The 17,347-nt window shown below is 44.5% G+C and overlaps 1 protein-coding gene across 1 annotated transcript in view; it reads left to right on the top strand.

Annotated features, from left to right (window-relative positions):
• SLC5A10 (solute carrier family 5 member 10) overlaps positions 1–17,347 on the top strand; it is an 86,774-nt gene that overhangs the window by 55,387 nt on the left and 14,040 nt on the right. The window contains exons 9-10 of the mRNA XM_075830615.1: positions 12,367–12,474; positions 12,763–12,913. Of these exons, the coding sequence (XP_075686730.1) occupies positions 12,367–12,474; positions 12,763–12,913 (259 nt within the window). The remainder of the gene's footprint in view (positions 1–12,366; positions 12,475–12,762; positions 12,914–17,347) is intronic.

The following is a 17,347-nucleotide window of genomic DNA, read 5'->3' as shown; positions in this document are numbered from 1 at the left end:
CATAATAGATTCAGAGTGTCTCAGGGCTAGCCGGAGTGCCCCCATAATAGAATCAGAGTGTCTCAGGGCTAGCTAGAGTGCCCCCATAAAAGAATCTGTGTCTCAGGGCTAGCCAGGGTGTACTACATATAATAGAATCATAGTGTCTCAGGGCTAGCCAGGGTGTCCCCATAATAGATACGGAGTGCATCATAACAGTGCCTGCCAGAGTGCCCCATAAAGAATTCACAGTGCCTCATAACAGTGCTATCATGAGTGCCCAAATAATATATTTAGAAAGCCTCATAACAGTGTCTGCCAGAGTGCCCCATAATAGAATCAGTGTCCCATAATAGAATCAGTGTCCCATAATAGAATCAGTGTCCCATAATAGAATCAGAGTGCCTGCCAGTGACCCCGTAATAGAATCAGAGTGCCTTATAACAGTGCCTGCCATAGTTCATCCATAATAGAACTAGAGTACCCACATAACATTACTATCCAGAGTGCCCCCATAAAAGAATCAGAGTGCCTTATAACAGTGTCTGCCAGAGTTTAATATACAGTTCACTATAGGCAGTAGTGCTATTATGTATCTAGCTGTGCTAACCAAAGTGCCCCCATAATAGCATCGGCGTGCTACATAACAGTGCTAGCCAGATTGCCCCATAATAAAATTAAAGTGCCTTAAAACAGTGCCTGCCATAGTTCATCCATAATAGAACTATAGTACCCAGATAACATTACTATCCAGAGTGCCCCCATAATAGAACTATAGTACCCAGATAACATTACTATCCAGAGTGCCCCCATAATAGAACTCGAGTACCCAGATAACATTACTATCCAGAGTGTCCCCATAATAGAACTCGAGTACCCAGATAACATTACTATCCAGAGTGCCCCCATAATAGAACTATAGTACCCAGATAACATTACTATCCAGAGTGCCCCCATAATAGAACTCGAGTACCCAGATAACATTACTATCCAGAGTGTCCCCATAATAGAACTCGAGTACCCAGATAACATTACTATCCAGAGTGCCCCCATAATAGAACTATAGTACCCAGATAACATTACTATCCAGAGTGCCCCCATAATAGAACTCGAGTACCCAGATAACATTACTATCCAGAGTGCCCCCATAATAGAACTATAGTACCCAGATAACATTACTATCCAGAGTGCCCCCATAATAGAACTATAGTACCCAGATAACATTACTATCCAGAGTGCCCCCATAATAGAACTCGAGTACCCAGATAACATTACTATCCAGAGTGTCCCCATAATAGAACTCGAGTACCCAGATAACATTACTATCCAGAGTGCCCCCATAATAGAACTATAGTACCCAGATAACATTACTATCCAGAGTGCCCCCATAATAGAACTCGAGTACCCAGATAACATTACTATCCAGAGTGTCCCCATAATAGAACTCGAGTACCCAGATAACATTACTATCCAGAGTGCCCCCATAATAGAACTATAGTACCCAGATAACATTACTATCCAGAGTGCCCCCATAATAGAACTCGAGTACCCAGATAACATTACTATCCAGAGTGCCCCCATAATAGAACTATAGTACCCAGATAACATTACTATCCAGAGTGCCCCCATAATAGAACTATAGTACCCAGATAACATTACTATCCAGAGTGCCCCCATAATAGAACTCGAGTACCCAGATAACATTACTATCCAGAGTGTCCCCATAATAGAACTAGAGTACCCACATAACATTACTATCCAGAGTGCCCCCATAATAGAACTAGAGTACCCAGATAACATTACTATCCAGAGTGCCCCCATAATAGAACTAGAGTACCCAGATAACATTACTATCCAGAGTGCCCCCATAATAGAACTAGAGTACCCACATAACATTACTATCCAGAGTGCCCCCATAATAGAACTAGAGTACCCACATAACATTACTATCCAGAGTGCCCCCATAATAGAACTAGAGTACCCACATAACATTACTATCCAGAGTGCCCCCATAATAGAACTAGAGTACCCACATAACATTACTATCCGGAGTGCCCCCATAATAGAACTAGAGTACCCACATAACATTACTATCCAGAGTGCCCCCATAATAGAACTAGAGTACCCACATAACATTACTATCCAGAGTGCCCCCATAATAGAACTAGAGTACCCACATAACATTACTATCCAGAGTGCCCCCATAATAGAACTAGAGTACCCAGATAACATTACTATCCAGAGTGCCCCCATAATAGAACTAGAGTACCCACATAACATTACTATCCAGAGTGCCCCCATAATAGAACTAGAGTACCCACATAACATTACTATCCAGAGTGCCCCCATAATAGAACTAGAGTACCCACATAACATTACTATCCAGAGTGCCCCCATAATAGAACTAGAGTACCCAGATAACATTACTATCCAGAGTGCCCCCATAATAGAACTAGAGTACCCAGATAACATTACTATCCAGAGTGCCCCCATAATAGAACTAGAGTACCCACATAACATTACTATCCAGAGTGCCCCCATAATAGAACTAGAGTACCCACATAACATTACTATCCAGAGTGTCCCCATAATAGAACTAGAGTACCCACATAACATTACTATCCAGAGTGCCCCCATAATAGAACTAGAGTACCCAGATAACATTACTATCCAGAGTGCCCCCATAATAGAACTAGAGTACCCACATAACATTACTATCCAGAGTGCCCACATAAAAGAATCAGAGTGCACCATAACAGAACCAGTGTCCCGCTAACATAGAGCACCTATAGACTATATGGTCATCCGTTTCCTTAGCGCTGCAGGGTCATATATGGCAGGTCGGAGCTCCCCTGTGATAACTGCTGGTGGTCGGGGGTTTCTGAAGACAAGAGCAGCGGTGATTGGTTGATCACTGAGCTTCATCATCAGGCTCCTCCATAACTACACCACTGACTATTTCTAATATCACCTCTATGACTTCTAATAATATGAACACAGGGGAGGTGAGACAAGGCTCATATATAGTGTGTGTGTGTGTGTGTGTGTGTGTGTGTGTGTGTGTGTGTGTGTGTGTGTATATATATAGGGGGAGATATCACACACTCTGTAGAATTATATATGTACTTCGCAGTTTTCCTCCTCGAGCTCCTAATGACTGCAACGTCTGAAAATTCACAAAAGATGAAAGATTTTCATGCCCTCCGGCCTCATGACTTTGTGTGGAGCAGTGACATCATTTAGATCAGACCACCGATAGCGCTAAACCTGTCCGTCCAGGTAACGTGCAGGTAAGATGTGCCCTTAAAGACACAGTAAACCTAAGGTGCAGCAAGCAGTGTTAGGCTGGACATACACATTATATAGCTGGGAGTCATTCAGCCAACCGCTATCTCCCCTGAGCTCCAGCTTGGTTTGGGGGACATCGGGGACCCTCATTTTACCAACTGGTGGAGGTCCTGTGGACATGTCATACCTGTCAGCTCTGTGTGTGCATTGCAGTAATTTACGCTGAATTACCTCCGTATCATGGACATCTGCGCTATATAGAGAGGTGATAGCTCCTTATCTGTGACCGTCAATATGGCCGACTGCCAGATAGCGGAATAATAACGTGTCATTAATACAAAGTCAACTTTCCTATTGTTATGTGGACGTTCATTTGCCTCTCGCACCGTGGACATTGGTCCTGAGATGTGAAAAGAGGAAGATATCAAAACCTCCATAATACTAAACTGCAAATCACGTCTCACATAACATCAGATTTTTGATGCAAAGTCAATTATTGTGATTTTGATGTAAGAAATTATTAAAGGATGATAATAAACCTGGGCCCTTACTCACTGCACAGAGTCCTGTGCCTTTACTCACTACACCGAGTCCTGTGCCTTTACTAACTGCACTGAATCCTGTGTCTTTACCCACTACTCTGAATTCTGTGCCTTTACTCACTACACTGAATCCTGTTCCTTTACACACTACACTGAAACCTGTGAATTTACTCAATGCACTGAATCCTGGGCCTTTACTCACTACACTGAATCCTGTGCCTTTACTCACTACACTGAATCCTGTGTCTTTACTCACTGCACTGAATCCTGTGTCTTTACTCACTGCACTGAATCCTGTGCCCTTGCTAAATGTACTGAATACTGTGTCATTTACTCACTACACTGAATCCTGTGCCCTTACTCACTGCACTGAATCCTGTGCCTTTACTCACTACACTGAATCCTGGGCCTTTACTCAATGCACTGAATCCTGTGTCTTTACTCACTACACTGAATCCTGTGCCCTTACTCACTGCACTGAGTCCTGTGTCTTTACTCACTACACTGAGTCCTGTGTCTTTACTCACTACACTGAGTCCTGTGTCTTTACTCACTAAATTGAATCCTGTGCCTTTACTCACTACACTGAATCCTGTGCTTTAACTCACTGCACTGAATCCTTGGGCCTTTACTCACTACACTGAATCCTGGACCTTTACTCACTGCTCTGAATCCTGTGTCTTTACTCACTACACTGATTCCTGTGCCTTTACTCACTACACCGAGTCCTGTGCCTTTTCTCACTACACAGAGTCCTGTGTCTTTACTCACTGCACTGAATTCTGTGTCTTTACTGACTGCACTGAATCCTGTGTCGTTACTCACTACACTGAGTCCTGTGTCTTTGCTGACTACACTTAATCCTGTGTCTTTACTCACTACACTGAATTCTGTGCATTTACTCACCACACTGAATCCTGGGCCTTTACTCACCACACTGAATCCTGGGCCTTTACTCACCGCACTGAATCCTGTGCCTTTACTCACTGCACTGAATCCTGTGCCTTTACTCACCGCACTGAATCCTGTGCCTTTACTCACTGCACTGAATCCTGTGTCTTTACTCACTGCACTGAATCCTATGGCGTTACTCACTACACTGAATCCTGTGTCTTTACCCACTACACTGAATTCTGTGTCTTTACTCACTACACTGAATCCTGTGTCTTTACTCACTACACAGAAACCTGTGCCTTTACTCACTACACTGAATCCTGGGCCTTTACTCACTACACTGAATCCTGGGCCTTTACTAACTGCACTGAATCCTGTGTCTTTAACCACTACTCTGAATTCTGTGCCTTTACTCACTACACTGAATCCTGTGCCTTTACACACTACACTGAAACCTGTGAATTTACTCACTGCACTGAATCCTTGGGCCTTTACTCACTACACTGAATCCTGGACCTTTACTCACTGCACTGAATCCTGTGTCTTTACTCACTGCACTGAATCCTGTGTCTTTACTCACTACACTGATTCCTGTGCCTTTACTCACTACACCGAGCCCTGTGCCTTTACTCACTACACCGAGTCCTGTGCCTTTACTCACTACACAGAGTCCTGTGTCTTTACTCACTGCACTGAATTCTGTGTCTTTACTGACTGCACTGAATCCTGTGTCGTTACTCACTACACTGAGTCCTGTGTCTTTGCTGACTACACTGAATCCTGTGCCTTTACACACTACACTGAAACCTGTGAATTTACTCACTGCACTGAATCCTGGGCCTTTACTCACTACACTGAATCCTGTGCTTTAACTCACTGCACTGAATCCTGGGCCTTTACTCACTACACTGAATCCTGGGCCTTAACTCACTGCACTGAATCCTGTGTCTTTACTCACTGCACTGAATCCTGTGTCTTTACTCACTACACTGATTCCTGTGCCTTTACTCACTACACCGAGTCCTGTGCCTTTACTCACTACACAGAGTCCTGTGTCTTTACTCACTGCACTGAATTCTGTGTCTTTACTGACTGCACTGAATCCTGTGTCGTTACTCACTACACTGAGTCCTGTGTCTTTGCTGACTACACTTAATCCTGTGTCTTTACTCACTACACTGAATTCTGTGCATTTACTCACCACACTGAATCCTGGGCCTTTACTCACCACACTGAATCCTGGGCCTTTACTCACCGCACTGAATCCTGTGCCTTTACTCACTGCACTGAATCCTGTGCCTTTACTCACCGCACTGAATCCTGTGCCTTTACTCACTGCACTGAATCCTGTGTCTTTACTCACTGCACTGAATCCTATGGCGTTACTCACTACACTGAATCCTGTGTCTTTACCCACTACACTGAATTCTGTGTCTTTACTCACTACACTGAATCCTGTGTCTTTACTCACTACACAGAAACCTGTGCCTTTACTCACTACACTGAATCCTGGGCCTTTACTCACTACACTGAATCCTGGGCCTTTACTAACTGCACTGAATCCTGTGTCTTTAACCACTACTCTGAATTCTGTGCCTTTACTCACTACACTGAATCCTGTGCCTTTACACACTACACTGAAACCTGTGAATTTACTCACTGCACTGAATCCTTGGGCCTTTACTCACTACACTGAATCCTGGACCTTTACTCACTGCACTGAATCCTGTGTCTTTACTCACTGCACTGAATCCTGTGTCTTTACTCACTACACTGATTCCTGTGCCTTTACTCACTACACCGAGCCCTGTGCCTTTACTCACTACACCGAGTCCTGTGCCTTTACTCACTACACAGAGTCCTGTGTCTTTACTCACTGCACTGAATTCTGTGTCTTTACTGACTGCACTGAATCCTGTGTCGTTACTCACTACACTGAGTCCTGTGTCTTTGCTGACTACACTGAATCCTGTGCCTTTACACACTACACTGAAACCTGTGAATTTACTCACTGCACTGAATCCTGGGCCTTTACTCACTACACTGAATCCTGTGCTTTAACTCACTGCACTGAATCCTGGGCCTTTACTCACTACACTGAATCCTGGGCCTTAACTCACTGCACTGAATCCTGTGTCTTTACTCACTGCACTGAATCCTGTGTCTTTACTCACTACACTGATTCCTGTGCCTTTACTCACTACACCGAGTCCTGTGCCTTTACTCACTACACAGAGTCCTGTGTCTTTACTCACTGCACTGAATTCTGTGTCTTTACTGACTGCACTGAATCCTGTGTCGTTACTCACTACACTGAGTCCTGTGTCTTTGCTGACTACACTTAATCCTGTGTCTTTACTCACTACACTGAATTCTGTGCATTTACTCACCACACTGAATCCTGGGCCTTTACTCACCACACTGAATCCTGGGCCTTTACTCACCGCACTGAATCCTGTGCCTTTACTCACTGCACTGAATCCTGTGCCTTTACTCACCGCACTGAATCCTGTGCCTTTACTCACTGCACTGAATCCTGTGTCTTTACTCACTGCACTGAATCCTATGGCGTTACTCACTACACTGAATCCTGTGTCTTTACCCACTACACTGAATTCTGTGTCTTTACTCACTACACTGAATCCTGTGTCTTTACTCACTACACAGAAACCTGTGCCTTTACTCACTACACTGAATCCTGGGCCTTTACTCACTACACTGAATCCTGGGCCTTTACTAACTGCACTGAATCCTGTGTCTTTAACCACTACTCTGAATTCTGTGCCTTTACTCACTACACTGAATCCTGTGCCTTTACACACTACACTGAAACCTGTGAATTTACTCACTGCACTGAATCCTTGGGCCTTTACTCACTACACTGAATCCTGGACCTTTACTCACTGCACTGAATCCTGTGTCTTTACTCACTGCACTGAATCCTGTGTCTTTACTCACTACACTGATTCCTGTGCCTTTACTCACTACACCGAGCCCTGTGCCTTTACTCACTACACCGAGTCCTGTGCCTTTACTCACTACACAGAGTCCTGTGTCTTTACTCACTGCACTGAATTCTGTGTCTTTACTGACTGCACTGAATCCTGTGTCGTTACTCACTACACTGAGTCCTGTGTCTTTGCTGACTACACTGAATCCTGTGCCTTTACACACTACACTGAAACCTGTGAATTTACTCACTGCACTGAATCCTGGGCCTTTACTCACTACACTGAATCCTGTGCTTTAACTCACTGCACTGAATCCTGGGCCTTTACTCACTACACTGAATCCTGGGCCTTAACTCACTGCACTGAATCCTGTGTCTTTACTCACTGCACTGAATCCTGTGTCTTTACTCACTACACCGATTCCTGTGCCTTTACTCACTAGACCGAGTCCTGTGCCTTTACTCGCTACACTGAATCATGTGCCTTTACTCACTGCACTGAATCCTGTGCATTTACTCACTACACCGAGTCCTGTGCCTTTACTCACTACACTGAGTCCTGTGCCTTTACTCACTACACCGAGTCCTGTGCCTTTACTCACTACACCGAGTCCTGTGCCTTTACCCACTACACTGAGTCCTGTGCCGTGCTGCTTTGTATTCTATCTATTGTATGATATGTGGGATGAGGGTCGGGGTCCATGTTTTTGTGACTCGTCGATTCCCTGAATGAAGGGACTACAGTTCTTGGATGCTACTTACGGCTTTGTTGTATATTAGCAGCCGTTTGCAGGCGGCCCCATACCTCACCCACCCACCCACCACAACATCTTAATTATATACCTCAGTGAATCTTTACAGCGTGCGCTGAATATGACGCGCCTTTTACTAGCACCTTTCTCCTGTACGACACGCTCAGCAGTACTTTACAGACGAAGAAAAAAAACCAAAACCAGAAGGGCATCCAGCAAAAATACGGGAAATCTGTGGAATTTACACAAGGACAATATAAACAGTAATAGGGGCAGATATATGTGCCGTGTGGAGCAAACGTTTCAGAAACCACTGTGTCCCCATAATAGAGCCTTTCATAGTGTCCCCATAATAGAGACAGCCACAATGCCCTCATAATAGAGACAGCCACAATGCCCTCATAATAGAGACAGCCACCATGCTCCAATAATAGGGAGAGCCACCATGCTCCAATAATAGAGACAGCCACCATGCCCCCATAATAGAGACAGCCACCATGCCCCCATAATAGAGACAGCCTCCATGCCCCCATAATAGAGACAGCCACAATGCCCCCATGATAGTGACAGCCACCATGCTCCAATAATAGAGAGAGCCACCATGTCCCCATAGTAGAGACAGCCACCATGCCCCAATAATAGAGACAGCCACCATGCCCCCATAATAGAGACAACCACCATGCCCAAATAATAGAGACAGCTACCATGCCCCCATAATAGAGACAACCACCATGCCCCCATAATAGAGACAGCCACCATGCCCCCATAATAGAGACAACCACCATGCCCAAATAATAGAGACAGCCACCATGCCCCCATAATAGAGACAGCCACCATGCCCCCATAATAGAGACAACCACCATGCCCCCATGATAGTGACAGCCACCATGCCCCCATAATAGAGACAGCCACCATGCCCCCATAATAGAGACAGCCACCATGCCCCCATAATAGAGACAACCACCATGCCCCCATGATAGTGACAGCCACCATGCCCCCATAATAGAGACAGCCACCATGCCCCCATAATAGAGACAACCACCATGCCCCCATGATAGTGACAGCCACCATGCCCCCATAATAGAGACAGCCACCATGCCCCCATAATAGAGACAGCCACCATGCCCCCATAATAGAGACAGCCACCATACCCCCATAGAGGCAGCCACCATGCCCCCATAATAGAGACAGCCACCATGACCCCCATAATAGAGACAGCCACCAAGCCCCCATAATAGAGACAGCCACCATGCCCCAATAATAGAGACAGCCACCAAGCCCCCATAATAGAGACAGCCACCATGCCCCCATAATAGAGACAGCCACCATGCCCCCATAATAGAGACAGCCACCATGCCCCAATAATAGAGACAGCCACCATGCCCCAATAATAGAGACAGCCACCAAGCCCCCATAATAGAGACAGCCACCATGCCCCCATAACAGAGACAGCCACCATGCCCCAATAATAGAGACAGCCACCAAGCCCCCATAATAGAGACAGCCACCATGCCCCCATAATAGAGACAGCTACCATACCCCAATAATAGACAGCCACCATGCCCCCATAATAGAGGCAGCCACCATGCCCCCATAATAGAGACAGCCACCATGCCCCCATAATAGAGACAGCCACCATGCCCCATAATAGAGACAACCACCATGCCCCATAATAGAGACAACCACCATGCCCCAATAATAGAGACAGCCACCATGCCCCAATAAGAGACAACCACCATGCCCCAATAATAGAGACAGCTACCATGCCCCCATAATAGAGACAACCACCATGCCCCCATAATAGAGACAGCCACCATGCCCCAATAATAGAGATAGCCACCATGCCCCCATAATAGAGACAGCCACCATGCCCCCATAATAGAGACCACCACCATACCCCCATAATAGAAGCAGCCACCATGCCCCAATAATAGAGACAGCCACCATGCCCCCATAATAGAGACCGCCACCATGCCCCCATAATAGAAGCAGCCACCATGCCCCAATATTAGAGACAGCCACCATGCCCAAATAATAGAAGCAGACAGTGTTGCCATAATAGAGCCAGCCACAATGTTCTCATAAAAGAGCCAGTGACAGTGCCCCCATAATGGAGACAGACAGTTTTCCCACAACAAAGTTAGACACAGTGCCCCATAAAAGAGCTCTAGCCACAGTGCCCTCATAACAGTGTTAGCCACATAATGCACTCTGTTGTTTTGATTTTGTGCCACTTTCCCTTATGAATGTGGGTTTAGTTTACCAAGTCATTGGTATCAAATGGTTTAGCGTGTGGTATCCAATGGTTTAGTGCCCCATTCACTGGTGTCAGATGGTTTGGTGCCCCAGGCCGTTCTAACTAATGGTTTAGAACCACATTTTCTGGGATCTATTGATTTAGTGTCTCAGTCCCATCCATTGGCTTGTTTATTAGGTGCTCCAGTCCCTGGTCACCACTAACTGTCCTGATCTCTTGGCACCACAAGTGTCTATGGTAACACATTTTAGGAGTCAGCACAAAATATGAGGGGATGTTGGGGCACGAGCGCTAATTTAGGATATATTCAAACATGGCGCCAAAGTGTTTGTTTGTACAGCCGTCCAATTCACATAGCTATCCGCACAATGGGCAACTTAAGAGTTAACTGCAGCATATAAACATTGATCTGCCAGGGAATATTACGTGCTGAGACTTTAGTCTGGGATTTGTTATCTGGAACAAAGATTTCATACAATGATGCCAAAAGACTTCAAATCCCCAAATTCTTTCTCAAGTTCTGAGCTGGAGAGAGATTAATGGACAGGATTGCACTTGGTCGGGAGGTTTATAGATGTGTCTACCACCGACTCACTACAAATTTCTGTGATGAAATTTGCACTAAATGGGGAAGTTTTTGAGAAATCTGGAAATATTTTGGAGAAGATAGATGTATCAAGGTCTATATGAGATGCTGGAACACTTCAGAGGAAAGGTCTCCAGAGCTTCATAAAAATTATTACTCTTATCTGTCTCTACAAACGTCTAAGATTCGGGGTGGTGCAAGTTTAGAGGTTATAAAATGTGTTTTTGACAATAGAAATTCCCCCTCCGGCACTAGGGACCCTGAAAGATGCCAGGGATAAAAGTCCTGGAGGAGTTTCGGCAATACATGTAGTATAAAAGGTCTTTATGATGGTCTCTACGAGAGCGTGCAGATCCAGTGGAGTCCCCTCTTGAGTCCTGTTGCTAGGCAGTTGACCAAATTCATGGTCCTGCCTAAAAAACTTGGGGCTTGCATAGACCTGTGTGCCAAATAGGACTTGATTCCTGGTGTGATTCTCAGATCAAACATCACTGTCGTCCAAAAAAACTTCCAGAGTTATGGCCAGCAAATAAACACAGCGCTACTAAGCCAGACGTAGACGATGAATCAAACGTGAAGCCCAGGCCAGGAACTGGTGTTCTTCATTGTAAACTGGTCATATCTTCTGATACCTTATAAATATTTACACTGCCTAAATCAAGTGTCTTTGTCACAAAGGTTTTAACAAAACTAGAAGTGTAGAAATTATTACCATCCCCACCTTCTGATGATCCACATATACCCTCAAAGAGGACCATAGGTGGGAAAATGTGTCACCAAAATTCACGGTCAAGGAAAGATCTGCTCCTCTTTGGACTCGGAGTGGTGGACGATAGAGTAAAAAATACATTCTTATGCTCTTAGCAAGGAAAAGGACTGATCAGATGGGCCGGGCATCTGAGGAGGCTTCCCAAGCCTACCTTCTGACCCGTGTAGATGACAGGTGGACCTTTCATGCCAAGCTGCTCAATCGACTAAAGATCTCATATTAATGAACTTGTTGGGTTTGGGGACATTACTAGTTCATTCCCGAGAGTCTAGAGCATTCTAATGCCTTTTGCAATGACCATTTGATCATGTAATCCATCATCTTATATCGACTACTTTATGTCTTGCAGATGCCGTTGGATGTGTTGTCCCAGAAGAGTGTGTTAAAGTTTGTGGGGCTGAAGTTGGTTGCTCTAATATTGCATATCCAAAGCTGGTTATTGAACTGATGCCTAGTGGTAAGAGAACATCTCCTCTCCCCGGTAGATATGATGGCTTCACTGACAATGGGTCAGTCTATTATAATACCATTGGTAGTTGTATTCTATGAGGCTCAATAGATAACAAGAAGGTAAGAAGCCATGTGAGAATCCAAGACAACTCGAAACACTCGAATATAATATTCAAAAACTTTACATAAGAGGATGAGACTTATGTTTCCTGGTCAGGTTATTTAAAGGAATAGCACTCAGTTGTCTTCTTCTCCCCTCTTTCCTTTCCATTGTCACCACAAATGATTCCAAAAGGTCTACGTGGTCTGATGATCGCAGTGATGATGGCGGCTCTCATGTCTTCATTGACCTCCATATTTAACAGCAGCAGCACTCTTTTCACTATGGACATCTGGAGGAAGATCAGGAAGAACGCCAATGAGAAGGAACTTCTGCTGGTGGGAAGGTGAGGAAACCCAATAGACCATCAATGCTGGAACCTGTAGACATGGTAGGGTCTCATGGTTGCTTCTATATTTAATTTCTTTTTTTTCTGATGGTCATTTCTTTTCTCAAGGGTTCCAACAAGCAGATCCCATAAAAACATATATAGATACAGGATTCATAGATTTACAGCATGGGCTCAGGACAAAAGCCATGAGCCGCATTCATTGTGGCCACCAACCCTACAGCTTCTCAATATTTATTGAAATCAATAAATGTGATGTATGCCTCATCTTTCTGCTCAGGAGCCCCCTCTTTTAGCTAAAGCCTAGAGATGCATCCAATGTAGATCTAGAGGGACACTGGCATTAAGATCAAGCAATGCAATGGAAGCCCAATGGTTCATCACATGGGGACTCCCAGCAGAGGGTTTATCCTCTCACCACCGACCCCCCCCCCCCCCATGGTCAGCTTGTCTAAAGGTGGCCATAAATGTTACGTTTCGACAGCTATTCCTCCCGACTCCCTTACACACATCAGTCCAACATGCATGATTCTTCTTTCCCTAAGTCGGGACTCCCCCATACACATTGGACCGTCAGACGGTCATGTCGAAATTGTCGGGTTCGGCAGACTTTCATCTGTGTATGGGCACCTTGAAGGAGATCTGTCTTATGAGAAGGGGGTTCAAATCCTTAAGTGAGTATTAGTTGACACTTCTGTTTGTGTAAAACATGACTCTGGCGCCAATAAAAAAAAAAATCACCAGTTCTTGAGTCGTCTTCTTCTGCCATGGAGTCTGGGGGAATGGGGCGACAACCCTTGTGAGAGCTGTAATGGTGGCCATATTGGTTGTCCAATAGATTTTCAAAGAAATTGATAAAATGAAGAAACCACTGAGTAGAATTTTTTAATATCTCGGCAGCAGAGGACGCCTCAAGGACTTATATTTACGGAGGAGTATGTGAATTGTGGTGGAATGTCTCTGTGTGTTGTATGGACTCCGCTCTCGGAATACGGGCTGCACCGGACTTGTGATGTGTATATTAGATTTCATCCGTCTTTGTTGCAGCCTTCTGCTTCATGAGTTACCTGAAGATAAAAGGAAAATGTATCTCTAGTAATTATGTAGGAGTGGGGGAGAAGTCCTTTGTATATCTTTAAAAGGAAAGTGATTTATAGTTGATGGTTTCATTCGGTTTACGCAGGTGTGTCACTATCGGGCGTATACTGGTGTCAATCATGGTCTCCACAGTTCTCTATAGATCATGGCAAATCCAGATCACATCTGTCGCATCTCAATAAAGGGTCAGCTGTGGCCAGATGTCACTTTCAAAGTATCCCAATCCCACAATATGGCTTCTTGTCTTATATGGGTGAACTTCCTAGGAGTGCACTAGAGAAGAAGCTGGAAAGGACAAGTGTGTTTTCTGTTTCGTTTCATTGTCTTTATCCATTGCATATTAACATGGGGACTTAGGGACTCTCCACATTTTTCTTCGAGGCAATAGTAAGGCACCCCCAGACCACTTCGCAGGTGAACCCCCCGGCCATTTACCTAGTGATATTCAGATATTTAAAGAATGGAAGGAGAAGCGTGATGTTTTTTTATATTCTGCCAAGATGTCTCCCTGCCGCCATTCTGTGTTAAACCCTCAGGGAAATTGCTCTAAAATTGGTTAATTCCAAGCCAGTCTGGTCAGTCTGGGAATGAGGTTTGGTTTCTTTGTATCTTGTCTATTAAAAGATATTTTAATTAGGCTAATTACATAGTGTATGATAAATCACCGCGTCTCAGACTAACCACTAATATGTTTCCGTCCTTAATATTAAATCTTTAATGTAACAGGCAGTTAATGGCCCCATATGGACAGCCACTGTGCCCAATAATGGCAGCCGCAGTTCACCCATAACAGTGTCCGCCATAGTGCCCCCTAATGCACCAGGGCGGGATTACACAGAGAGTCCTCTCCACCACTCCTGGGGACCTATGGTGCCTCCACTCTCCCCAATGGCTGTTTAGTGATCCTCTCCATATGAGAAGAGGTGGAGAAGTGGTCACGCATGTCTGTGGCTCTCTCTTTCAAAGACTAAGGGAAACTTTGGCTCAACTATCTCCATAACACCCACAAACTTGAGTGGAGAGGGTACTTTATATATTTGGCTTCGATAGGGGGTCAGGTAGGGTCTTGGTCAGTTTCCCAGGAGTGGGATGGGTCCAAACTATTATTTTTGCTCAGGGGCTTTCACTAACTTCCAGCCATGACAGGCACAGTCGAGCAATAATAGTGATAACTACACTGACCCCATAACATGAAGGCCATGGTAACCTCGTAAAATAGCTACAGTGACAACCACAGTGACTCCATAATAGTGACAGCCATAGTGCCCCCTAATAATAGCCACAATGCATCCATAACAGTGATAACTACTGTACCCCATAACAGTGACAACCACAGTGACCCCATAAGAGTGACAACCATAGTGACCCCATAACAGTTGGGAGAGACCTGTAAGCAGCCTACGCGTGGCCTTTTGGGAGTCGCTTCCTCGTCCTGTGCTGGTCTCAGGGATCGTCACAGGATGATGGTTTCCTGTCGTGTAGGATCAGTCTTTGATTGACAGCTGTGCGGTAGACTTGCCCGGTTTGCCGGGAGTCTTGGACATCTGTTATCTCCAGAGTTTCCCGAACATTCCAGACGAGGAGGGGAGTTTAGATAGAGCTGAATCCTACTGGACCCCAGGTCTTCATTCATTATGTTTCGTTCCCACCACAGATCCCGGTCTCCCTCCACTTCACGCTAAACGTCCTTGTAGGATGGCTACGTTTGACCAACGTCCAATCTCCACCAGTTTATTTCTAGTTTCTGGACGTATCATATAGATGGAGATAAAACAGAACAATATGTCAATATCCGGCAGTGACCTATTATTTGGCCTTTCCTTGAACGTCTCATTAGTCAGCGCGTCAGTCACATGTTATCCATCTCACATCCATAATCATTAAAATAGAGTAGACAGCAAGTGACGGCTGTAATTGACTTCCCATACCAGTTTACATACCCTGCCGATGATGAACCTCGTCTTGTGTCTGGTGAAGGATCTTATCAGTAAAGATGAGAAGTGCAGCATAAGCCGTGTATAAGATCCAATATAATATGATCAGATGTCACTTATCTGCCTCCAGATCCATGGCCGAGGATAGATCACAATGATTATGGGGGCACGGACGATTTTCTCTCTACCTTATTTGATATCTTTGCAGTTTGTGTGGAGAAGTGGAGCCCTTTTTAGCTTCTCAACATCCATGGGAAAAAGCATGGGAACAACCTGGGTCCTCTCCTTTGCACGTGCCCCATAGGAACTGCATTGACTGCCACTATAATATTAGGACTTTGTCTTAAAGTGAATCTCCACCTTTTAACGCCGTGTAATTTTTAGGTCCAAATTTTTGTGCTGATAAATTTCTTAATTTATATTTATTGGGGTTGAAGCTCCATTTTTCAGGTACATGGCTCCAAATCCCTTACATAGATGTAGAGTTAAATGATAAATTTGCCTGCAGCCACCACTAGGGGGAACTCCCTGCATACTAGTTTGTTATTTAGTTCAATGTATGCACAGTATTCAGTAAGCTCCCCCTACTGGTGACTGCTGGCAGCCAGAATTGTATCATTTTCTTCTATGTCTATGCAGATTTGGAACTCTGTATAAGAAAAACGGCGCTCTGACTGATATAAAGATATATTAGGAAATTAATCATCACAGAATTTTAGACTTATATAGATAAAACAAAACAATGTTCAAGGGGGGACATTCATTTTAAGGATTCACGCACACGACCGTTGTATTCTTGAGCGGATAGCACACTGAACCTTTCACTTCGACAGTCTCTATGAGAACTATGGTGGTAGCGCCACCCCTGGTGACAGTTCTCTATATATGTTGGCGCTTTATACAATTAACAGTTATCATAGGAAATGGTAATGGTAAATATTCCCAACGATAAAATATATATATTTTTTTAACATAAAAAAACGGTGAAAATTATTTAAGTCACATACCCGTCAATCACATCATTCTGGAAATCACACATGTAGGGCAGTGATGATACCATAAAGGCCAAACCTCTGCCAAAGATATTCGTCAAATCTGAAACATGATATCAATGTTAAGTACTGAGAACAAGTCGCTGCATGAACGAGTATTCTCCCTGAGATGATAATACTGTATGGATGGAGATGCTCACGAGCAGTAAAAAAGTTAATGTCGGCGCCAGGAAGAACTATAGAATACATCACTGCAGGTCTATGGGAGAAAATTTTGGTCAGACAAAATATATAATAAAAAGAGAAGACCCTGTTAGGGAATTCTGAGTTAATAGACGAAGGGGGTGTCCCCGATCTAGAACCTTCATCTATTATCTGGTGAAGAGTGGCTACAAAGAGCATCGCCC

Source organism: Rhinoderma darwinii, chromosome 6 (assembly GCF_050947455.1).
Source record: "Rhinoderma darwinii isolate aRhiDar2 chromosome 6, aRhiDar2.hap1, whole genome shotgun sequence".
NCBI classification, from domain to species: domain Eukaryota; kingdom Metazoa; phylum Chordata; class Amphibia; order Anura; family Rhinodermatidae; genus Rhinoderma; species Rhinoderma darwinii.
Note: the sequence above shows the minus strand (reverse complement) of the source record. Positions and strands in the feature narration are given on the sequence as shown.